The 26,898-nt window shown below is 38.7% G+C and overlaps 1 protein-coding gene across 2 annotated transcripts in view; it reads left to right on the top strand.

Moving 5' to 3' along the window:
- Positions 1-26,898, top strand: part of OPCML (opioid binding protein/cell adhesion molecule like) — a 1,057,641-nt gene that overhangs the window by 953,569 nt on the left and 77,174 nt on the right. For both annotated transcript variants that reach the window (XM_020286783.2, XM_012739629.2), the window contains exon 4: positions 5,827-5,952. In XM_020286783.2, coding sequence (XP_020142372.2) covers positions 5,827-5,952 — 126 coding nt within the window. The remainder of the gene's footprint in view (positions 1-5,826; positions 5,953-26,898) is intronic.

Raw genomic sequence — 26,898 nt, 5'->3', positions numbered from 1 at the left:
CATAACCTAAACATTTGTACCCTTATAATATGCAGAAATAAAAAAGAAAGAAAGTAAATTCCTCCCACAATGAAAAAAAAAAAGCTTGGACTTTACATTCTTAGCCAGCCACAAAGGCTGGAGGTTTCATGCAGAAGCAAGATATTTAAATGGTAACCGTGGTGGGAGCATGGGGTTGGACAGAAGGTGGTGGGGGATAGAGAGATGAAGAGGCCTTTGTGATATCCCATGGGGGGAAGCACAAGCCCTCAACTGGGGTGGTGGCAGTGAGACTGGAGAGGCAGGGACAGCTTCAAGACACATTTGTGGGTTTCAGAGCCGCTGGCCATGCTGAGGATAAAGAGAAAACCTGTCAATATTTCACAGTAATCCAGTGCCCAAAGACACCTGTGAAAATCTGCCCCTTCCTAGAGATACTTAATTACAATCTGATAAAATATTATCTGTCTCCACATACACATACAGAGAGACAGATACCTGTCTAACTGTTATCTGTCTACCCATCCTCTATCTATCTATGGATCTCTTATTTATCTGTCCGCCTGTCCTCTATCACCTACATACCTATTTATCTGTCTATATATCCATCTACCTAAAATGACCCCGGTTTGAAGTCACTGCGGTTGCGTGTGGAATAGTCTGCACAGCCTGTGCAAAGGCCCTGCTGAAACCCCCGCCGTCGGTGAGATGACAGGCGCACACACACTGTCAGCAGCGAGGGTCGGCAGTGCCTGCAAATGTGATTTGGAAACACACTGTGCTATTCGTCATCCTTTAGTCAAACTCTGTGGGTCCTGTCATTTTCTCTGAGTGACTTAGGCGTTTCGGGTAAGATTGTTATTCATTTCTTTGTGTTTACTGGTATATTTATAAACACCAGCAATATGTAGAGACTCATTTGCCACACATACTAACCTGGGGATTAAACAAAAGGGTTTTGTCAAAACACAGAGAAGCATTTAAGGCCATCTGCAAGTGTTCCTTTCTTTAAAAACTCAGCATGGAAACAAGGACAGAGATGTAGTGTGCCGCCAAATTCAGTTCAGAGTTAGAATGACACTAAAAGTATTAGAAACCTTCCTCGGCAAGCAACATGCGTGGCCCTGGAGAAGCAACTGCCCCCAGTGGTTTGCAGGGTGCTGGGCAGCTCACGTGAATGGGATGGTTTTACTCATCCTGGTAAGTGCTGGGAGGGAGGCTGCTCTGAAACAGAAGAAACAGAATACGCCAAGGCTTATGGATATAAATGTTGTGTTTGGGGAACTGATAAGATAGAAAGCAAAGAGGCAGCATGATGTCATGGAAGCAGCTCTGCCATTTACTAACCCTGCAGTTTTGGCCAATGTAATCTCCCCATGCCTCAGTTTCTTCAATTTTAATAGTGAGAATATGTGTTCTGTTTATCTCATAATTTGTAAGAAGCATATGAGATAACCACGTAATTGGAAAACAATAAGGTTACATATTAATGTTAGTTTCTAAGGATATCAATTGAGAAGAGAAAGAACTTTCCTTTCTGTCAATATCTCCTCTGGGCTGGGCGTGGTGGCTCACGCCTGTAATCCCAGCACTCTGGGAGGTCAAAGCTGCAGGATCCCTTGAGGTCAGGAGTTTGAGACCAGCCTGAGCCAGAGCGAGTCTCTGGCTGAGCCCATCTCTACTAAAAAAATAGAAAAAGTTAGCCAGGCATGGTGGCATAGGCCTGTAGTCCCTGCTACTGGGAGGCTGAGGCAGGAGGATCCCTTGAACCCAGGAGTTTGAGGTTGCTGTGAGCTAGGCTGACACCACAGTGAGACTCTGTCTCAAAGAAAAAACAAAACAAAAACAACTTCCTTTCTTCTTGGCTAGCCACACACTTGAATCTGTCCTTATCTTTCCCCACTTGAGAAAATGGCAGAGAACAGGATGAGGTTGCGGAGGATGACAGCACTGCCCTCCCCGGGGTTGACGGGGATGTCCGGGTTACCCTTCGTCATCCCACTTCAGCAAACTCTTTGCTGATTGACTGAGCACCGGAAGTATGACGAGTTCATGCTAAATATCTGTGCATTCTACAAACATCTCTTAATTCAGTGTCCCTTAAACTCCCAAATGAAGTATGATGTCTGTGGACATAAGGGCTCTGAGGGTGGGGGCTGTGCTGAGAGTTCCATTCCCCGGCAGCCCAGCTGCAACGTGCAATCATGTCTTCCACTAACCTAACTCCGCTTCCTCGAGCTGGGAGGCCCTGGGGTCTAGAGAAAGAGAACTTCAGATGGTCTAACACTTCCAGCTAAAGCAGACATTATTTTGAGAATATTTTGGAAGTTGCACTGAAGTTGTTGCTTTACAGAAGTGAAAAAAGTATTGACATTTCTAAGCCCAGAACTATTTTTTAACAAGCTAGAAAATATAGAAAAAAACTGGTGGAATGGTTTTCTCAAGAGAATGCAGTGTAGTTAGAATGTACACTATTTTTCTCCCAGTGTGTATTTGGGTAAAATATGTGCACTGAAATTTCAGGCCAAATCCTAATGCAGAAATAATGCAAAATATGGCAGATTTATAAGCTAGGCAATTTTTATTTATTTGCTAATGTGGATTCCCTTAAGAGCTCAAATGTTCTACTTGTTACTTATGGCTTCTCCTTGAAAAGACTTACCTGTAAGGTCTCAGCAGCATAAAACTCCAGGCTGCAAAGTCATCTGAATTGAGGATCAGCCATAATTCTCCTTTGCCACCAACTCGGGGTGGTTTGGAATCTATTCGCACTCTACCTGTTTGGTAATTAATAATTCATAATTAAACTGGCAGTACAAATAAATCAGCATGACTGTAGGGTTGGAGCTCCTCTCTCTGTATTACCCTTCCTTTTATTTGAGGATCTGAAAGAAAATAGGGAAGAAGGTTTAAGTATCTGAAATCTTCCATTCAAAGCTTTACTTCCCTTAGCTTTTAGATTTCTGTTCAATCTGTTCTTTGGATCTTTCTTTCAAAGAGGAATTAAGCATGTACCCATGCCAGCCCGTGTGCCCAACACAGTGAACAGAGATGTGTGTGCTTCAAGCACAAGAGAGACAGGCAGAAAGCAAGACTGCCATACAGCATGCTCAGTCCCCTGCCCGAGGCGGGTCTGGACAAAAAGCTGCAGAGATGCTGGTTGAATCTGCTTTCAGGATTTAGGGAGAGGTTAGGGAAAACTGCAGAGAAGAGACGACGTTTGAGTACTCCTCGAGAGATGAGTCATATCTTTCCATGTGGGAAATCAAGGAAAGGCACGGAAAAAGCAAAACTTGGAAGTACTTATGCCTTCGCCATGTTCCAGGGAGGGCTGGGGTCCAGTGCCTGCCCTGTGCTGTGTCAGTGGGGACGGGGCCTGGAGGCGAGGCCGGTCAGTGGGGTTGGGGATGGACTGCAGAGGGCTTAGGTCATGCAGACGAGTTTGTGTTAACCCTGGTAGGCTGTGGTGAGGTAAAGGAGTAAGTAGGGGAGCACTTTGGTTAGATGATTGCCCGAAAAGTTTAGTCTGGCCACATGTAGGGCATAGATTGGAAGGACCCCCAAATGGAAAAAAGACTAGGCAGAAGGTTCCAGGTACGAGGCTGTTGCAGTCGTCTGTGTGAATATTGGTGAGAAATTCAACCAGGACAATGGCAATGAGAAGTAAGAGCTGAGAAGGAATCTGGGTATTTTCTAATCCTGTGATTTGAGTTGAATCAAGACTCAAGGCTTAGATGTGTGCCTAGGTAGACAGTAAGACCAGGGATCATGTTAGGTTTTGCAGTCTTAAAGAAACATGAGGCTGGGCACAGTGGCTCACACCTGCAATCCCAAGCACTTTGGGAGGCTGAGGTAGGAGGATTATTTGAGGTCAGGAGTTCAAGACCAGCCTGGGAATCTTAGCAAGACCCTGTCTCTACACAAAAGTTTTAAAGATACCATTGTCGGGCATGATGGCACATGTCTGTAGTCCAAGCTATTTGGGAAACCAAGGTAGGAGGATCACTAGAGCCTAGGCGTTCAAAGGTACAGTGAACTATGATAACACCACTGCACTCCAGCCTGGGCAACAGAGCAAGACTCTGCCTCTGAAAAATAAAAAAAAAAATAAAGATATGTGGACAGAGAAAAATATTGTTTATGAATGATGATATTTTAGTTGTCATTATCATTGTCATGGTCATCTTATTACCTAACATGTGTTAAGAACTTGCTTTATATCAGGGAGTCTGCTAAGCCATTATTTCCTTTAACTCTCACAACACAATGGCGTTCGCTACTACTCTTGTGCACGTTTCACGAGTGAGGAAACCAAAGCTCAGAGGGGCCAAGGCAGTTTACCTTACTCGAGGTCATACAGCAGGTGAGGAGTTGAGCTGAGGTCCAAACCTCGGTCTATCTGGGTCCACAGTCTGCCCCCTAACCACTGGAATATGATTCCATTAGAAAATGCATCGTACAGCTTCATCTTATGGTGACAACAGTAGCAGAGACATCAGAGACACCAATGCATGCATTGCTGTTTGGATCCAGGGAGAAGGCAACCAACTCTGATCAAGGGAGCCAGAGAAAATTCTAGTGAGACTTGAAGGATGTTTTTATAGAAATGAGTATAGATTTTCAAATTAAGAATGAGAAAGAAAAGAATTCCAGGATAAAACAACCTGTTCAAGGTCAAGGCTCTGGAATGCTCAGGAAATGCTCAGGAAATGGTGACTAACTCAGTGTGGTTGACTTTTTGAGTGAGATATTGGAAAAGGCCTGAGATTGGGGACCACGCATGGTTACCCACTTAAACCAGCAATTCCACTAAAAACAATAAGCGCCTAGATAGAAAAGAACTCTTAGAAGACTTTGAGTATTTTCCCTTTGAATTTGCCTTTATTTATTTATTTATATTTTGAGACAGAGTCTCACTTTGTTGCCCAGGCTAGAGTGAGTGCCGTGGCGTCAGCCTAGCTCACAGCAACCTCAATCTCCTGGGCTCAAGCGATCCTCCTGCCTCAGCCTCCTGAGTAGCTGGGACTATAGGCATGCACCACCATGCCTGGCTAATTTTTTCTATATATTTTTAGTTGGTCAATTAATTTCTTTCTATTTATAGTAAAGACAGGGTCTCGCTCTTGCTCAGGCAGGTTTCAAACTCCTGACCTCGAGCAATCCACCCGCGTCAGCCTCCCAGAATGCCAGACATGAGCCACTCTGCCCAGCCTGAATCTGCCTTTAAATCCACAAATTCCCCTCTTCAGTTCCTCTGCCCCCCACCACCCCACCTGACACACACAGCTGCCCCCTGTGACAATGGGGCGAGAGACAGAGCTCTCTCCACCGTGAGCGCTCTGTTAATGCATCAATGCCATACCCTTAGCAAGTCAAGCCACTTGGGGTTTATTGTTGATAACAATGTTTATAATAAAAACGTGCTACACACATCTTATATTTTCCTGGTTAGAGCTGGAACCCATACTACTAAGTGAAGTATCCCAAGAATGGAAAAACAAGCACCAGATATATTCTCCAGCAAACTGGTATTAACTGAGTAGCACCTAAGTGGACACATAGGTGCTACAGTAATAGGGTATTGGGCAGGTGGGAGGGGGGAGGGGGGCGGGTATATACATACATAATGAGTGAGATGTGCACCATCTAGGGGATGGTCATGATGGAGACTCAGACTTTTGGGGGGAGGGGGGGAAATGGGCATTTATTGAAACCTTAAAATCTGTACCCCCATAATATGCCAAAATAAAAAAAAAAAAACGTGCTACACAAATATTCATTGACTAACACCTTCCTTTAAGTGCAAAGAATCATTCTCAGGTATTTCTTCTCTCTGTTTCCTTACAGTTCCTCCCCAGATCATGAATATCTCCTCGGACATCACTGTGAATGAGGGAAGCAGTGTGACCCTGCTGTGTCTTGCTATTGGCAGACCAGAGCCAACTGTGACGTGGAGACACCTGTCAGTCAAGGGTAAGATACTGACTGGGAGGGAGTTTTCAGAGTTAGTGTGTTGGCTTGGCTCTCATGAACAACAGAACTTCAGGAACCAGAAAACAGCACTGTATTTGTAACACGGTAATGTAAAATCAAACAGGCAATATGCATCTGTCACTGAGTGATTACAAAAGAAGGATTCATAGAGGAAATTTACCGAATTATTTTCTCAGTTCTTTTTGTGATCTTAAAAGGCTTTTGTTTTCCAAACTCTGAAAAGCAAAGGTGCATAAGAATAACTTTTTATGAAGAGATTACTTTCTCTAGACAGAGATGGGTGGGTCAGTTCATGGTTTGCCCTTTCGTGAAGTAGGTGCAAGGATGCTAGAATAGTCATGGAGAACTTCGGCGTTATTGTGTGACCAGGAGAAAGAGGAACTCCTTGCTTCAGTACTTTTAAGACATTTATCCAAAGCCAGATCTGTTTGACTTGTACATAAATATTAATTGTTCACCTTGAGTGGGAGAAGGATGGTAGGAATGGTTAAGTGCATTCGGGCATATCTGTGCTGGGCATTCCATAATTGAGATGGGAACATCAGTTATGGTGTCTCCATTTAATAGGATGGAAACCAAAAGGACAATGAGTCTTATCCCCTCGGAAATAAAACTTGCTTCAAGTTGAACGTGAAGATATGGTCACAGAGCCACTTGATATATTTACACTGTTACTGGAAATTATCATTAATTCTAGAAATTATATAAGAAATGAGTACTTCCTTAGGCATTAGAAAATCCAAATGTGAAACCCAGTGAGTAGGAAAATGTATGAAGTGTGTCTATGTGTGATATAATAATAAGATTGATTTAGAAGAAACATAAGAGTAAATTTTAGTAATCTTGAGAAAGAAAAATCTTTGCTAGGACTAAAGTGTCGTAACCATAACAGAAAAAAAATGATATATTAGTTGGTATTAATACCAAAGTATCAAAAACTATGTGACTTAATGACAGAAATTTATTTTTCTGGAGCCTAGAAGTCCAAGATCAAGGCATAAACAGGGTTGGTTTGTTTTGAGAGCTTGAGGGAGAATCTGTTCTATGCCTTTCCCCTAGCTTTGGTGGTTTGTTGGTGATTGTTGGTTGGCATTTCTTGACTTGTAGATATATCACCCTGTTCTCTGCCTTCATCTTTACCTGGCCTTTTCCCTGGGTACATCTCTGTGTACAAATTTCCCTTTTTTATAAGGAAATATGCCATATTGCACTAGAGCCCATACTAATGACCTTGTTTTAACTTGATTACCTCTAGAAAGACTATTTTTAAATGAAGTCACATTCTAAGGTACTTGGATATTAAGAATTCAAAGTATACTTTTGGGGAGGATACAATGCAACTCCTAACAGGCTTCATAAAAATTAAAATTAAGCACATCATTAAGAATAAATGAATTGGAAGAATTACAAGTTTGCTAGAGAAAAAAAATAAATGAAAAATCAAGATACAGACTTGGAGAAAACATTTGCTATACACATATCTGACACAGTTGGCGAATGTGAAGAATTCTTACAATACAATTCTAACAGCGTACCTCAAAATGAGCAAAAGTATTTGGATAAATAATCCCCAAAGAACATATAGCCAATGGACAGCAAATAAGCACACAAACAGATGTTCAACATATTTATCATAGAAATAAAAATTCAACCACAGTGAGATACCACTACACAACCACTGGAAAGACTAAAAAGAGTGATAATATCAAGTGTCGGTGAGGACATAGATCAACTGAAGCCTTGCAGGTTAACTCTGCAACTGTAAAATGTTATAAGCACTATGAGAAACAATTTGGCATTTTGCTATAAAGTTAAATATACACTTAGCATATGACCCAGCAGTTCCACTCCTAGGCATTTGCTCAAGATAAATGAAAGCATATGTTCACAAATATATGTTGTACACAAATGTTCTTAGCAACTTCATTCATAATAATCTCATACTATAAATAACCCAAATAACCATGAGCAGGCGAATGAATTGTGGTATATTCTAACAATAGGCTGCTACTCAGCAACTATAAATAAACAAGCCAATGATGCACATAATAAAATATATGAATCTCAAAAACATCACGTTGAGGAAAAGAAGCTAAAGATCTATATGTGTGTGTGAATTATTTTATGTGAAATTCTATAATAGGTAAAACTAATCTAGAATGATGGAAATCAAATGTGTGGTTGCCTAGGGTAGTGCTTTGGGGAGAATTGACTGCAAAAGGGCACAAGAAATTTTGGGGGATGATGGAAAAGTTTTATATCTTCAGTGGACTAGAAGTTTACATTGGTGTTGAAATTATTCAAATCTTAATAAAATTATACACTAAAATAAGTGCATTTTATTGCAGTTAAGTGAAATCTCAATAACATTTGAAATATAGAGAGATGTAGGAAATAATGACTTGAATTTTTTCCCTAATTTGGAACATAAATTGTGTCCTAGAACTTATCAAATGAGACTGAATTTGTTACTAGGAGTATTGTTTAAGTTTTTGCTGTTTTCCTCTTTATAGACTGAGAACATGTATTTATGCCTGTGCCTTGTTATAGGGAAAGATAATGCTAATAAATCTGCCTAGCATTCTTTGTATAAAGATCTCAGATATTGAAATTTAAAATGTCAGATCATAAAGTAATATTAACAAGTATATTAAAATATACATAAGAGACATCACAAAGGTCAACTTTAATATAAACACACCAATAGTGTATGTTCCCAAAGACATGGGCTTCATGGCAATTTTGCCTAAAGTCAGGGAGGATTTGGGATCTACATTATACACAAAAAGATTTCTAACTATCAGATCAATTTCCATGTACTTGATAAAGTCATATGTCTTTATACATGCTTGAAATCCCAGAATGTAGGGTTTTTTTTTTTATCCTAAATGCATAGTTCTCTAAGCTTAGAAACCTTTTAAAAGGCATTTTGACATTATACAAATGTTTTCAAGCAATTCTTTATAATGGTACATGGTAAGATTTTCATTTTAAAATAAGGGAGGCTCATTCATATTCCTAACCTTTTATAGAAAGTAATAGTTACGATTCAGCCTCACTGGAAAATCCTAAATTTAAATGATTCCTCTCCTCTTTAAATCTCACAGGCTGTGCTCTACTTTGAAGTTACCTTTAGTTTCTCATAGCCTTGGCCTTAATTTTGCTGTCTTTCATTTCTGCCATTGTCTTTCCCCTTCCCTCTCTCAATGACATTTAAACATTTAAACTTGAAAAATTGTTTCCAAGTTTGAAAAGCTCTGGAACCTGGAGTGTTTGTGAGTTTAAAATTTGCATATACAGGGTGGCTACCAATATTTATTTTTAGAAAAATGCTCCTTCTCACTTGCAGTTAGGGAGTTGTTTTAAAGGTTTAGAAGAGCATCCAATAAAACTTGAACATCAAACAGAATTTTTAGAAAAATTTCAGCATGGAAGAATAAGAAATAAAGGTTGCAATGACATTTTCATTGAAATTCCAGGAGGATTATATTGAAGGATTAAGCTCACTAGACAGCTGTGTTCACAAAATGCTAATGCAATATTTGAAATATATGGCTTACATTTGGGGATCTATATAACAGGAATGAATAAATAAACTTTCATTTATATATATATATATATATATATATATATTTTTTTTTTTTTTTGAGACAGTGTCTTGGGCTTAAACTCCTGAGCTCAAGTGATCCTCTTGCCTTGACCTCTGGAGTAGCTGGGACTACAGGTGCACACCACCAAACCTGGCTGATTTTTCTATAGTTTTGTAGAGATGGGGTCTTACTATGTTGCTTGGGCTGGTCTCAAATCCCTGGTCTCAAGCCATCCTCCTGCCTTGGCCTCCCAAACTTCTAGGATTATAGGCATGAACCACCATGCCTGGCTTAGGAAAAATATTTTAATGAGGAGATTACTAAAGATTAAGGATAGTAGTCACACTTACGGTTTAAAATGACAGTCTGAGTACATGCTGTCAATCCCTAGAAATTATAGGAAAGAAGTAAAAATAAATGAATAAATAAATACATTAGAGGATAATAATGGTAAGCTTTGATGGGTCAAAAAATATAAAGAATCTGTGAAATATAAAAAGTAGACAGACATAATGAAGGAAAAAAAAATATAGCCCAAAATAAAGAAATATTATCTCTATCTGAAATGATAGATGGTTAGAAAATGAAGGGTTTCAAGTAGGAGTGCACTGGGAAATATTTCAAATTGGTTGAGGGTGGTATGAGGCAGGGAAAAGAGCCCTGGTAGCATTTGCCAATGCCTGTGGTGTAAATACTCCCATCATTAACACTTTCTTGGGATCCCCTTTGAAGCAACTTTGCTTTTCAGGTTCATTTTCTAATTAAAACAAATAAATCCAAAACAAGTCCTTCTTACTAAAGTAGGGTGAAATTTTTGAAGAATCACCAAAACTCCAAATGAGAATCTAGAGACCTTTCACCATTTCTGATCTCTAGACTAGAGACCTTCTGATCCCTGGTTTCCTTTGCAATATGACAAGTGTGCCAGGATTCTCAGACACTAGGCATTCTCAGACACTAGGACATCGGCTTTACTTCTGATGAAAGCTGGAGATTTCACAGGATCGTGATTAAATGTTGTGCACATCTCAAAGAAAAGTGCTTTGTAAATGTACATTTGAGGTTTTGCAGTTGACATACCAACTGCTGAGCATTTGACTGTGTCTTTATCTTTTGATTAAAAAAAAACTACACTTCATTTTTTTCAACAGCAATTAATAGCTTATTTAGAACATATATTTATAGGAATTTGTTAGAGAATATGGCAATTGTTTAATTTCATTCGCACACAAAGAATTCTGTACCAAGTGACCTACAGCTCAGGAAGTAGGTCAATGATGGAATCACAGGCTGTTGCCTCAAAGAATTTTCCAAAGAAAAGAGTTGGGTCTCAAAATGCTCAAAGTGGATTGGCAAGTGGCCAGTGTGTTTGGGACACATTGTGAATCACCTGGGTTTTAAGAGTTATTTTCTTTCCCATTCCTGAAGGACAAGGGAAGGATGGCTGGGCCAGTTTGAACTAGGAGGCTCTTCCAGGAACATGAGCAATGTGAAAACATAGTTGCAGGGTGGGAGTGGCAGAAGGAGACCCCACAGGCTGTCATGTTCTGAGGAGGGCTGTCTTTCCCGCTTACGATGCCGTGGTAATCCGCTGTACTGCCTGACACATCTGGCCCCATTTCCGATGATGTATTTGGAGAGGCCAGATGTTTAGGGGAAAATAATAAAGTCTTCTTTTCTGTCTCCCCTCCACTGAGACTTTAAGATGACAGCCATTCACCTGTAAGTGAGTTGCCCATGCGATCTACTCATATATGATAATACCTCAGGGAAGAAGTGAATGAGTTATTTCACAGAAGTAAATTTTCTAGGTAACCAAAGCTGACTCCTTTATGCATTGACTCGAGGCATCCATAATGGAAGCATTTTGAAAATGTATTAACTATTAAGTTCTCTGTTTCCTTGAGTCTAGTGAATGCAATTTAGTTTCACCTTTATAATGTAACATCAATGATACACATATCAATTGTTTGTATCTCAGCATTCAGGGCTGTGGCATAACTAGGAATATGGTGCTTAAATACTGTAGATACTGTTTAAACTTCTGTGTCCTCGTTTTTTTATAGTTCCTCTATTTTTTCTTTCTTCCCTCCAATCAGGATATTAACTGTCAATTCCTCCTAAAGTCAGTACACTTGCCTTTTCACAGCCACATTTCCTCTAACGATCTGCTTCTAATTTCTCCTGAGCAAGGATCCATATAACCAAGTTGATTAGTCCTAAATAAGAACTGGTGATGAGAGGGGACTTTCTCAGAGGAAAGGGCATCAGCCTTCATGAATATGATGAATAGCACTGATGACAGCTGTCAGAGGGAAATAATGTTTGGCTTTGTCCTAGATAGATGAGGTTGCCAGATGAGTGAGTTCTGTGTGAGTGAAGAGCTAATACTACCAAGATCATCATCCGTGGTTCTGACCTTGTTGCGCAGTCCTATCTTCTATTCAGTCTGGTAGATGTTGAGGTTAAGAAATATACTGATCCATGACTGTTTCTACTACAGTCTTTAGTTTTCACACTAAAAATTCCTTAGGAGAAAGTATTATAAGAAATTTCCAAGTTCTTAACATTCCACATAAACGTGAATTAACCTGCACTTGTGTGGAGGTGCTGATCTCATCTGGATGGAAGCATTGGCTAATCAGCAGAATGTGGACTTCAGAGTCTTAGAGACTTGAACTTGAGACCTGGCTTAAGCTGTGAAGAAGCTGAGTGACTTTAGAAACATCACTTCATCTTTTGCTCCTCAATTTCTTGGGCTGCAAAATGGGACTATTTATGCCCATTTACTCATTGGAATATTTTAGGGATCAAAAGAGAAAATAAATGGAAAACATGTAATAGTGCTGAACACAGATGTTCAATAGTTCTTTATAAATTACAGTTGTGCCATGTTTTTATTCAAATGCATTTTCCAAATCCCTGTAGATTTCAGTTAGCCTGGGAACCGGTTGTGATAGTATTATGAAGAGTGCCCCTGTGTGCCAAGCCCTTTTCTGTACACTTTATGAGTTTTAACTCAATGCATGCACTAGCAACCCCAGGAGAAGGGTGGTAATACTTTTATACTACCTCTATCTTGGTCTGCCACTTCTTGACTGTCCTGGGTCATTGATTTAGTGATTCAGTGTTTCTTTAGTCTGCCTACAAATTGGCACTGATACAGAAGTTTTATTTGTGACAGTCAAACTTGGAAACAATCCAGATGTCTTTCACAGGGTGAATGGTTAAACTGAATGGTCCATCCAAACCATGGAATACCACACAACAATTAAAAAGGAATGAACTATTGACACATTCAACAACTTGAATAGACCTGAAGGACATTGCACTGAATAAAAAGAGTCAATGTCAAAAAGTTGCATGCCATGTAATTCCATTTTTATGACATTCAAGAAGTTGAACAACTCAAGAGTTGGCAAAATTGCAAAGATGCATAACAGATGAGCGGTTGCCAGGGGTGAAAGCAGGGGAAGAAAAGGCCAGCAGGAGGGAGTTGCCTTGTGGCGGTAGCGAGTACAGCATCCCGATTGCTGAAGGGTTACATGCATCTGTGTGTGATGCGATGCCATAGAACTTTACACCAGGGCGTGCGAAATAGGGACATGCAACCACTGGGGAAATCCAAGTAAGTTCCATAGTGTAGTTAAACATAACTTTGTATATAATACTACATGTAGAAAAATATATACACATATATCTTAACAGTTATATAAGATACCACCATGGGGGGCTGGGTAATGAGTACGGCGCACCTGTATCTAGCATTTTTGCAACTTCTAGTGAATCAATAAGTATTTCAAAGTAAAACAATTTAAAAAATAGGGATGAAAAAGAAAATGAACCTCTAGTATTCCACTAATAAACTATTCCTATATATGCTTATATAGGAATTTGTCATTTATAAAATATTTTCACATGAATCATCTCAGTGAGTTTATAGAAGCTCCCTAAAATAGGTCAGAGAAAGAAGATTCTGCCTATTTCACAGGCAAGGAAACAGATGGGAAGGTTAAGTAATGACAAATGAGTCATGGCTAACTAAAGTGCTGGATTTATGAAAGGAACCTAGTTACTGATTTCCAAGTCTGGACCTCTTTATATTATACAAAGATGGCTCCCACGGCTTGAGGTCGGAACAGACACAACGTAAAATGATATATTTTATAAAATTCTACTTATTATCTGGGGCACCCAAGGGTGCTCACTAGTTTTGAGCATCACCCATATGCTTGCATTTCCTTTCTTAACTCCACAGCTACCTTTCTATGTCTAGGCACTTTCTAGCTTCCACCCAGTATTATTCCAACAAAAGCACAGTCTCCAAATCAAAAACCACATTATGCCATTGTATGCTGTAGGTCCCTGTTGTTCCTCTGCTTCAATTAAAATAAACCTGCTGAGACCTACCAACCTCATTTCTCTTCTCAGTCATCCCAGGTAAAAGTTCCAGCCATTAATAGGAATTGCCTATTAGTTGACCTGCTGCATCATCCAGTCTTGCTACTGCTTCTTTGTCTCTCTTCCAGGCAGCCAGGAGCCTTGTTTCTAATCTAAAGTCATGTTTAGAGCCTAATTAATCCCTAGAGTGTAAGAAAGAGGTGTCTGAGATGAGAAATCAAGGTTATACATATCTTGCTCAGTGGAACAGTTATGGGCAAACAAGCTGTTCCTCTCACATTTTTGCAAAGCAAATTTATGTTCACTAACTTTGGTTCTTGTTGTAAATGAGAAGTGTGTGAAGGTCTAGCAATGCGCTTTTCACCATATGGGTACCCATATGTTTTCCCCCTTTGCTTGCGTACATTTTGCTTTGGCATGCACATATGCCTGTATTTTTGCAACTTAACAATATTAAAACTAATCCCATTTATGCTCCTTTTGGGTGAGTTGATTGAGTCATAAATTCCTGATAATCTCTTCCTTGGGAGCCTGGAGTTCTTTTGTGCAAGTCAGGGGAGGGCAGAGCAAGCTCTCCTGGCAGAGGGATGCCATCAGCCAGCATCACTGTCCAACTGTGGCCCTGCCTCAGGCTCCAGAACAGGAAGCTCATCCTGGAAGACTTGGAAGTATAGTTTCATCATGCCGTGGCAATGACCCCCCTTTCCTTCCCCAAAGGGGAAGACTCTCTCCAGAGATAAATAGTAATTCCTTAGGGTTCTCTTTCTACAGGCCCAGGTGAAGTAATGCCTCTGAGGGCAAACAATCAAGATGTCTTGAGCTGTGGTTCTTGATATGTCACCATACTAACTGCTCATATTTAATACTCCTCGCCCTGAGTTGAGAAACTGGGCATGTCAGAAATGGGGCAGCTGAAAATTAAGCTTGCGTTGAGGTGATGCTTGTCTTCTTTACTGAGCTTTTTAGAGAATAAATATAAGAATAGATATTAACATGTATTATACCAAGTGAAAAATCCAACTCATTCAAATTTAAAATTGGACTTGAAAATGCAGCCTGTTGTCTGTTGTAAAGCTTTTTCTATCTTTACCTCTGATGCACCCATTCATTCATTCATTCATTTATCTGGTGCATTAAGAGTATTGGCTTTCTCTTTAGTGACAATGCTGTGTAAGGAAAGAAATGGTTCCTGCCTTTATGGAGTTTACGGTCTAGTGGAGGAGACAGTCATTAATTAGTTAATCAAGAACATGTCATCTCAAAGGATGGTAACCCCTGTGACAATGGGCAACAGGGAGGTATGTCTTAGTAAGTTTTCCTGGAGCCAGTGGCATTTGAGCTGACCTCCAGAGAGTAATAGAAGCCAAGGAGGAGAAGAGCTAGGCTGGGTGGAAACCTTCCAGGCAGGGAAAATCACTTCCAAGTGTGCTCAGGGGAAAGGGAGCTGGCTCCCCAAGCAACAAAGATCTGGGTCTGGGATGCTTAAAAAGCAGGAGGAACAGTGGCCTGAGATGGGTAGTTGGAGACCAGATCACACAGAGCCCTTTAAGGAATTTGATTTTTATTCAGAGAGCACTAGGAAATACAAAGAAAGTTTCAAGAAAAAGAGGCTCGGAAATAAGATGTTCATATGTCTGGATTTAACTAGGAACATCTCTTTTCTGATCTACTCATTCTCTATGTAAATCTAGCAATTGACTAAACCTCTCTCTCTCTTTCCCCACCTATAAACCAGAAATGAATTAGTAATAATATGCTTCCCTAATGAAGGAAAGGGGAACGGAATTTGATAATATCTATTCCAAATACTTTTTAGGTTATAAGAATGGATATTAACATGTATCATAGCAAGTGAAAAGCCCAACTAACGCAAAAGTAAAATTGGGATTGGAAAGTCACCCAACGCTGCCTGCCGACTGTTGTAAAGCCTTCTCTATGCAATTGCTACATCAAATTATGCTATTGAAATCAGTCGGACACTGATAAAATTGAGACCAGCTTTACAAGTACTGTAGATCTAATTGGCCTCAGCAGTAGGTCCACAGTGACTCTTGCTGCTGAACAAAAATTGTGGGCTTCGATAGAAAATAATAAGCGGCCTGGTTCCACACTAACATGGGCAGCCCCCTCTAGAGATAATACACTTTAATTTAGACACTGAGCTCCTTCATCTGGCCAGATTTTGAAGGAACCTCAGAAAAATTCACTTCCTCCTTTCCTCCTGGAGGAACATCCCCTTGATACCAGATTTAAAAGACAAAGACCTTTGGGGCCAGCTCTGTGTACCTGCTGTCTTTGGTGTTCCCTTCTCACAGCCATTTATATTTCTTCGTAAAAACCCCTACATCCCTAGAGTAATATTCCTGTAAACCATCTTTTCTTGCTTAAGCCATTTTAGATGAGGTTTCTATCACGTACAGCCAAAGTGTCTCTGCCATGTAGAGGGCAGTATGCAACTGAGCCAACTAGAACGTGATCCTGGGGTAGGAAGGGGAGAGACCTGTAAGCATCCATTGCACCAAGGGTGACTGGGGCCAAACCAGCTTGCAGAAGACCTTGTTCATATGTACGAGAGACAGGGAGGGGGCTGCCTGGGGTCATTGATTAAGCTTACAAGACCTTATGGCTTGATTTAGAAGCTCTGGGTATGGATTGCTGAGGGGGCTCCACATCTAAATCAGCTAGAATCAGGCTGAGACAGACACATCAACTCTGGCTCTGAGTTATGGAGTAATTAACACCAGGGTGTCATCACCAACTCAGTACACCCAAGTGTGCAATGCTCATTGGAGAGATCACAGGATGTGTTAACGCTTACTGTGAGCAAGGCATTGAAGACACAGCATCGATTGTCTTAAACCCAACCCCTGTCCTCATCGAACTCTCGCTACGTTGGACAAACCTTATAAAGAACAAACAATTAATTTGTCTTAATCAATTGATTCACTAACATTTCCTTGGGATAGCGTGACCAGAAGCGATCTCTCTTCTTTCTGCACCCTTAGACTATCTGAGAGCAGGTATGGTACATGCAGCTTACACAGTTGTGATGTTCTCTAGCACCAAGTACAATGCTTTGCAATTCAAAAGTGTTTAAAAAGTACCTATGGAATGAATGTGCACATGTATCCATCTAATATATGTCTTAAAGCATGCCACAGAAAAAGGACAGGGAAGACAGTGGGGATGTGCCGAGACCATTTCCCAGATCCAGGAAGCACTGTCTGTAACATAAAGGGAAATTCTGGCTCATGTATAGAGTAATGGCTCTTTGGAGAAAGCACTTAAAGTTTTATCTGTATTACTAGCCCACCGGAACTTGCAGTCCTATCTCTTAAGCATTCTTTTTCCATTTTTCCCCACCATCACTATTAGTCCATCATGTCCTAAAAATCATATGCTGGATACCAGTGGGCTTACTGCTAAGGATTTATTTATATTACCTTTTAACCCAATAGTGAGGCTCCCACTAGTCCAGATGACGATGATCTGTGAGCTAGAAGATGGTCTTCAATTTCTGTCCATTCAATTCCTTGTGGGAAACCTATGACTCGTGCTAGAAAACCCTTCAACTTTACCAAGGACGTGCATAACAAGAGTTGGGTTGCCTTGCCTCAACACACAGTTTGATTTTGACAAATTAGGCAAATGATCTTAGCATCTTACACCATGCATTTCTCTGTGTGACACCAGAATTTTGACTGTCTCTGTGTCTGCAGGCTCTTTTCTTCCTGTCTTCTTCCCTAGAGCACCTGCTCTCAGAGGCTCTAGCTATGCTGGGTCCTAGCTCCCACACGCCTGAGGTTGAGGAATGACTCTAGCAATGGTGGAACTCAGAGGAAGTTCTTCCCTCCCCAGTGGAAAGGCAGTGATCACGCTCAATTAGCTCCCTCACTTTGGAAGAGATTCAGAGGGAGCAGGAAAAGCAGATGAAAACAGACAGTTGCTTAGAAGATTTTAATTGGAGTGGGCTCTTCATCTTAATAAAGGTTCCAGCCTCAGAGAGGGAACCTCCATTGGAGGGGAGTAGGATCAAGAGAAACTGATCTTGTTAAGCAAAAAGTTGATTGTCACTTTGAATCTGGGCTGCACAGCTGGGGGCTGTGAGTGAATCACACAATAACAAGAACAGGAGTTGAGTGAGGAAGTGAGATAATTTCATATCCCACAGAATACCTAAAACATAGCCCACCCCGCCCCCATTTCCCTGTTGCAGCCTGAGAGTGTGAAGCCCATTGGTTGAAGGAGGCAATCGGCAAACTCCTTTCTGCTGTGTCTTTTTGCTTTTCTTCCCCACCCCCTAAAATTTATTATTTTTTTTATGCTATCAACAGTTTCCTCACTCCAGAATCACTTAATGGTGAGAGCAACCCTCCTGGGGTGCCAGAAATAGTTTGGTTTTAATGATGCTCCGGATGCTTCTGCTTCCTAAGAAAACTGTTTAGTGAAGTACTTGATAGATCAGAGCTGCCCATCCCCCGTGTCACCAAGGCACCTCCTCTTCCCCACAAGGTCTGCTCAGCTCACCTCTGCTCATCTCAGGCCTCTCCAGGGCCTCCTCCTGGTCCACAAGCCTGTGCTTATTTGTCCCTGCACAATTGGAGTCAGATGCGGTAATTACAGCTGCAGTGAAAGGGTTTGTCTCCCTCACGGGCGCTCAGGACGTTGTCAGCGCTACTAACGAAGAAATGAGCCTTTTGTGGAGAGCGCGTGGGGCGGTGGGGAGCTCTGGGACCTCAGACGGCAGGGCGTTTGGGGCGTCATCTTTCCGGGTCACACTGTACCCCACCCACTCACTCTCTCCCCTACCCAGCACCTTTCTCTTATTCTTTTTGCTCCTGACCCAGCTCCAAACTGCCTACAAAACTTGCTATCTTTTCTGTAAGATTTCCTATCCCAGAGGGCATGAACGCTTTGGAACAAAGGCAGTTTGGCCTTAACACTTTGAGTCATAGTTTAAGAATCTTCTGACAGTCTTGCACCTCTAGTTCTGCCTAGGGGTAAAGAAGATTTCAGATGCTGCCTCTAGCTGGAATTATACTCTGGAGAACCCGGTCCTCCAGTGCATGGCAGGAATCCACAAAAAGGGCACAGAGATGACAGTGTGCTGCAGCACAGGGCTTGCCCGCATGTCCCTGTCTCCTAGCACTGCTGCCTCAAATCACCTCACCTGCCTAGACTCTGTCTCCTTACCTGTCTTCAATCTCAAGACCGACTGATCCTCTAAGCTCATCTCACTGGATTTCATCCATTGCTCTTGCTGATCGAGGGTGCCTTCCCAGCCTGGCCTTCTATTCTGTTCTTGCTGGACTGTCTGGGCTTTTGCATGCTTTGACTGTAGGTGTCAATAATAAATGCGGTGGCATATCCTCATTGTCATCCTTATCACCAAAACCATCCTTTCAATTTATCAATGCGCCACTTTGGCTTAATCTCATTTGGTCTTCACAAAAGTCTTCTGTCAAAAGGCAGACAAAAAAAATAAATAAATAACAAGAAACTAAATAAAATACAAACAGGGACTAGCATACACATATTACAGAAGAGAAAATGGAGGCCTAGAAAGTTTACATTAATTACAGATAGAAATAACATTCTCCCAATTATTCAGTCAGGTACTTTTTCAATCATTCAAGAAAGAATTAGTGAGTGCCTATTACCTGTCAGGTACTGTACTTGACAGTGGGGTAAGAAGAACAAATGAAACTATGGTTTTCCTCAAGGAAGTCAAAGTTTAGTGAGGGACACAGACATAATAACCTTTAATTATAGCACAATGAATGTAAATGCATTAGAAATATATTCAAAATGTTGTAAGTTCGCAGAAGGACCACCTAACTCCAGCTGTGAAATATGGGAGAATCAGGGATGGCTTCCTGGAAGAGGTGACTACTACTAGGACTCTAAAAACTAATTAAGAATGAGTCTTTAAAAAGGGAATGAAATGGGGGAGGAAGAGGGGAAGAGAAATATTGCATATATTCCAGACAGTGGAGATAAGAGGAAAGACGTGGAAATGAGAAATAGCATGTTGTCACTGGAAAGATAAAAGCAGTTTCGTGTCACTGGCACATAACGTATGACCATTCTAGTCTATCCAGAGCTCTACTTCTCTGTCTGCTCTCCCTTCTCGGTGGTAACTTTCTCAGATTTCCAATGTAAATCAATTTAGCTTCTTCTCTTAACTTCCACATTCTGTCTCCACTCATTATTCTTCATAACATTAGCCTGAGCACCAAGAAAACATCCATGCTTTGTTACATATTCATTGCTTTGCCCCGTGGCACTCGTGTGAAATGCGGTTTAAGAGGTGTATGAAGAGTGAATCATGAGCTGCTAAACAGTGAACACAAGGTAAGATCATGAGCTTTTTATAAAAAAAAATCTGGCAGTCATCATTTAAATAAATGTGGCTTTCGGTGAATTTTGATAAATGTATACATCTATTTAACCACTGTCCCAATCAAGGTACAGCACATTACCATACCTCATTCTCTTCTTTTTCTTCTTCCCCAAACTTATCCACACCCTCAACTTGAAGCGAACGCTGATATGTTCTATGTTACTATATATTAGACTTTTTTCTAGAGTTTCATAGATATTCTTTTCTAGAATACATATTTATATTCTTTTCTAGAAAATATATATTTAGAAAAATATGTATATGAATTCTATATATAATGCATATGTATTCTATATAACACTCATACATCTAGAAATGTATATGAGCTCTATAATACTCACGCATACACATACCAGAAAAATATGTAAAATCACATGTATAATCTTAGAATATGTACTCTTTTGTTTCTGACTTCTTTCACTCAGCTTTTGAGTTTTATTCGTGTTCTTGTGTGTAGTTCTTTTTCCTCTTATTGCTGAGCAGTATTCCATTATGTGAACATACCAATATTTGTTTACTCATTTGACAGGTTGGTGGCCATTTGGTTGTTTCTACTTTTTGGCTTTTTGGAATAAAGTTGTTATGGACATTTATGTTCAGGCCTTTTCATGGACATATTTTATATTTTTCTTAAATAAAAACTTGGGAATGGAATTGGTAATTCATATAGAAAGTTTATATTTATGTTTATAAGAAAATACCAAACTGTTTTCCAAAGTAGCTGTAGCATTTTATATTCATATAAGCATTATAACTATTCCACGTGCTTGCCAGCATATGGTATTTTGTCTTTTAAATGTTAAGTCTTCTAATATCTGTGTAGGGTAAAATACATTTGGTTTTGAGTTGCATTTCTCTGATGATTAATGAGTTTGGATACCTCTTCATGTGCTTTTTGGCCATTTCTATATATTCTTATATTATTTTGTGAAGTATTGGTTGAAATCTTTTGATTATTCTTAACTGGGTTGTTTATCTTCTAATTATTGAGTTGTAATAGCTATATGTTCTACATATATATGTCAGGTATATGTATTAAGAATAATTTCCCTCAGCCTGTGACTTGCCTTCCTATTTTCTTATGTATGTATGTATTTATTTTTATTTCAGCATATTATGGGGGTACAAATGTTTAGGTTACATATATTGCCTTTGTACCACCTAAATCAGAGCTTCAAGCATGTCCATCCCCCAGACCATGGGAACCACACCCATTAGATGTGAATATACCCATCCCCACCTCCTACCTGCCCGACACCCGATGAATGTTACTACTATACGTGCACTTGAAGTGTTGATCAATTAATACCAATTTGATGGTGAGTACATGTGATGCTTGCTTTTCCATTCCTGTGATACTTCACTTAGTAGAACGGGCTCTACTCTACCCCAGATAATACAAGAAGTGCTAGATCACCATTGTTTTTTGTGGCTGAGTAGAACTCCATAGTATACATATACCACATTTTATTAATCCACTCGTGTATTGATGGGCACTTGGGTTGTTTCCACATCTTGCAATTGTGGATTGTGCTGCTATAAGCATTTGAGTGCAGATGTCTTTTTTATAGAATGTCCTTTTTTGGGGGTGGGGGGGTAGATGCCCAGTAATGGGATTGCAGGAGCAAATGGTAGTTCTACTTATAGCTCTTAGAGGTATCTCCATATCACTTTCCACAGAGGTTGTACTAGTTTGCAGTCCCATCAGCAGTGTATGAGTGCTCCTATCTCTGCATATCCATGCCAGCATTTATTGTTTGGGGACTTTTTGATAAAGGCCATTCTTATCGGCATTAAGTGATATCTCATTGTGGTTTTGATATGCATTTCCCTGTGATTAGAAATATTGAGCATTTTTTCATATGTTTATTGGCAATTAGTCTATCTTCTTTTGAAAAGTTTCTGTTCATGTCCTTTGCCCACTTTTTGATAAAGTTGTTTGATTTTTCTTTGCTGAATTTCATGAGTTCTATATAGATCGTAGTTATCAGCCCTTCATTGGATGTGTAACATGTGAATATTTTCTCCCATTCTGTAGGTTGTCTGTTTGCTCTCTCAATAGTTTCCTTGGCTGTGCAGAAGATTTTTAATTTGATCAGGTTCTATTTATTTGTTTTTGTTGTTGCTGTGATTGCCTTTGGGGTCTTCTTCATAAATTCTTTGCCTAGGCCAATGTTTATAAGAGTTTTTCCAACATTTTTTTCTAGCATTCTTATAGTTTCATGCCTTAGGTTTAAGTGTGTTATCCTCCATGAATTGATTTTTGTGAGAGGTGAAAGTGCGGATCTTGTTTTAGTCTCCTACATGTGGCTATCCAATTTTCCCAGCACCATTTATTGAATAAGTATTTTCCCCAGCATATGTTTTTGTCTGCTTTGTCAAAGATTAGAAGGCTATATGAGGATGGTTTTATACGTGGGTTCTCAGTTTTGTTTCACTGGCTATGTCTCTGTTCTTGTGCCAGTCATATGCTGATTTAATTACTATAGCCTTGTAGCATGGCTTGAAGTCTGGTAAATTGATGCCTCCCAATTTGTTCTTTTTGCTTAAGATTGCTTTGGCTATACAGGATCTTCTCTGGTTCTATACAAAGCATAAAATTATTTTTTCTAGATCTGTGAAAATTATATTGGTATTTTAATAGGGATTATATTGAATCTGTAGATCAGTTTGAGTAGTATAGACATTTTAACAGTGTTGATTCTGCCCATCCATGGTTTTCCAGCTGTTTATATCCTGTGATATTTATTTCCTCAATGTTTCATAGTTCTCCCTGTAGAGGTCTTCTACCTCCTTAATTAAATATATTCCTAGGGTATTTTATTTTCTTTGTTGTTATTGTGAAGGCTATTGAGTCTTTGATTTGGTTCTCGTTTTGACTGTTGTTGGCATATAGGAATGCTACTGATTTCTGTACATTGATTTTGTAACCTGAGACTTTGCTGGATCTGTTTATCAGTTCTAATAGTCTCATCACAGAATCTTGGGGTATATAGATATAAAATCATATCATCAGCCAAGAGTGGTAATTTGACTTATTTTGGCCCCATTTGAATGCCCTTGATTTCCTTCTCTTTTCTGATTGTTCTGGCTAGGACTTCCAGCACTATGTTCAATACAAGTAGGGATAGATGACAACCTTGTCTGGTTCCAGTTCTAAGCGGGAATGTTTTCAATTTTTTCCCATTCAGTACAATGTTGGCTGTGGGTTTGTCATATATGGCTTTTTATCAGTTTTAGGGAAGTCCTGTCTATGCCTATTTTGTTAAGTGTTCTTATCATAAAAGAGTGCTGAATTTTGCTGAATGCTTGTTCTGCCTCTATTGAGAGGGTCATTGTTTTTGCTTCTGTTTATGTGGTGAATTACATTTATAGTTTGCATATGTTGAACCATCCTTGCATCTCTGGAATGAAGCCTACTTGGTCATGATGGATTATTTTTTTGATGAGCACCTGAATTTGGTTTGCTAGGATTTTGTTGAGAGTTTTTGCATCTATATTCATAAGGAATACTGTTCTGTAGTTTTCTTTTCTTGTTGCATCCTTTCCTGGTTTTGGTATCAGGGTAATGTTGGCTTCATAAAAGGTGTTGGAGAGGATTCCTTCCTTCTCGATGTTTTGGAACACTTTCTACAGGATAGGCACCAGTTCTTCATTGTAAGTCTGATAAATTTCAGGTATAAAACTGTCTGGTCCAGGACTTTTCTTTTTTAGGAAGGTTTTTGACTGCTACTTCAATTTCAGTTGTTGATATTGGTCTGTTCAGGAATTCTATTTCTTCCTGATTAAGCCTAGGGAGGCCATGTGTTTCTAAGAATTTGTCCACTTCTTCCTCATTTTTAAGTTTATGTGCATAGAGGCTTTTATAGTATCCATAAATGGTTTTTTGTATCTGTGGCATCCATTGTAATTTCACCTTTTTCATTCTTTATGGAGCTTATTAGAGTCTTTTCTGCTTTTGGTTAATGTAGCAAAAACATGTTAATTTTGTTTATTTTTTCAAACAACCAACTTTTTGTTTTATTGATCTTCCATATAATTTTTTTGTTATAAATTTTATTTAGTTCTGCTTTGATCTTTGTTATTTATTTTATTCCATTGGGTTTGGGATTGGTTTGTTCATCCTTTTCCAGTTATTTGAGATGATTCATTAGATTGTTGATTTGTGATCCTTCTGTCTTTTGGATGTAGGCATTTATGGCTATAAATTTTCCTTGCAGGACTGCTTTAGCTGTGGTCCACAGATTTTGATAGCGTAATGGTTCTTTTCAAGAAACAAAAGTTTTAAATTTAGATGAAGTCCAATTTATTAATATCATATTTTATAGTTAGAGCTTTTTTATATTTTTTCTTAAAAATAGGACATAAACCAAGGTTATAAAAGTTATGTCCTATGTTTTCTTCTAGAAGTTTTAGAAATATATATATATTTTTTTTCATAAGACATGTGAGTTAATTCATGCACATGGTATGAGCTAATGTTTGAGATTCATTTTTTTCCATGTGGCTGTTCAGTTAATCCAACATCATCTGGTGAACACACCATTCTTTTTCTAATGAATGACCTTGGTTTCTTTGTTAAAAATCAACTTACTGTTTATTCGGTTTCTTCATTAAATGATTAATTTCTATTAATGTATATGTCTATACTCATGCCAATACCATACTATTTTGATTACTGAGGCTTTATAAAGTCTTGAAATCAGATATTGTAAATTGTCAAACTTGTTCTTTTTCAAAATAGTGGTCAATTTATGCCCTTTGTATGTCTATGTAATTTTAGAATCAGTTTGACAATATCTACCAAAAAAAAGATCCTGAGTTTTTAACTGGGAATACATTTAAATTATATATCAATTTAGGAACAATTGACATCTTAGCAGTAGTGAGTTTTCGAATCCTTAAAAATATATTTTTCCATTTATTTAGTTCTTCCTTAATTTTTCGCAACTATGTTCTATAGCTCTCAGTGTATAGTTCCAAAGTATTTCATGTTTTCAAACTCTTGTAAATCTTATTTTCAAAGTTTCAATTTCAATTGCTTATTGAAAATATACAGAAATATAATTGACTTTTGCATATTAACCTTGCATCCATGACATTGCTAAATGTATTCATTGCTTCTAGCAAAATTTTTAGATGTTTTAGATTACTTTACATTTCTTAAATGTTTAAGAAAAATTGTCCATACAGTTATTCTGGTCCAGGCCTAGTTTGTGAGTAGTCCTTTAGCAATTTTTTTCTAGCCATTTGTTGTTTCTCTTTCAGAATTTTTACCTCTTGAATTAATTTTGGTAATTTATATGAACAGTTTTGACAACTGTGTCATGAATTTCAAGTTTATAAATTGTTATGCCAACTGTCTGTGAATAGACGGTTTTACTTTTTCTTTACCAATCAGTATGCCTCTTATTTATTTTTCTCATCTTATTGTACTGACTAAGTTCTCTATCAATATAATATTAAATTTAAATGGTAATACTGACATCCTTGTCTAATTTCTGATTGGAGGAAAAGCATTTCATTTTTCACATTAAGTATAACATTCATTTGTAGGTTTTTTACAGATGACCTTCATCAGATTGAGGAAGTTGTCTTCTATTCCTAGTTGCTGATTTGTGTGTGTGTGTATATATGTTTGAATAGTTGTATTTTGTCAAATGTTTTGTTGAGCATCTATTGAAATGATCATATAATGAATTATAGGGAATGATTTTTTAATGTTTAACAAACCTTGCTTTCCTGGATTATATCTCATATGATCCTGACATACTCATACTCTCTTTTCTTTTTGGGTTACTTGAGTGAATTTTTCAATTTTTCTTTTTTTTCTCTTTTTTTTCAGTTTTTTTTTTTGTTGTTGTTGTTGTTATTGTTTTACAAATTTTACATCTGTTGTGTTCATAAGGTTAATTGGTATATAATGTTATTATCTAGTTTTGGTGTCAGGGTAATTCTGGCCTTATAAAATGAGTTGGGAAGTGTTGCCTTCTTATCTATTTTCAGACAGAGTTTGAATGTAACTGATATCATTGGTATCCAAAGAAGTATTTAATAATAGTAATTGTTAATGGCAACTGTGTCATTTTTATCTTTGTAATGGAAATATTTCTAGTGTTTTTTTTAATCAGGTATGACACTGGTTTCAGAGAGCTCCTTTATCACATTAAAAAAGAAGAATACCCCTTATCATATTTTGTAATGTTTAAACATTCTTTCTCACCATTTTATTTTCTGCTTTTGTTTTAATAGTTATAACTAGGAATGTCTGTAGTTCACCATATTTATAAGAAACATGTCTGTAAGTTTTACTTATAATAGCATAGCCATATTAATTGGTAGACTTTCTATCATTTTGAACTCTGGATTATGTTAAATAGAATAAAGTATTTATATTCCTTAAGTGTTTAAGAAAAATGGTCTATACAGGCCTAGTTTGTGAGTAGTTCTTTGGCAATTTTTTTCTAACCTTTTATTGTTTTTCATTCAGAAATTTTACCCCTTGAATTAATTTTGGAAATTCATATGATG

Source organism: Microcebus murinus, chromosome 4 (assembly GCF_040939455.1).
Source record: "Microcebus murinus isolate Inina chromosome 4, M.murinus_Inina_mat1.0, whole genome shotgun sequence".
NCBI lineage: Eukaryota > Metazoa > Chordata > Mammalia > Primates > Cheirogaleidae > Microcebus > Microcebus murinus.
Note: the sequence above shows the minus strand (reverse complement) of the source record. Positions and strands in the feature narration are given on the sequence as shown.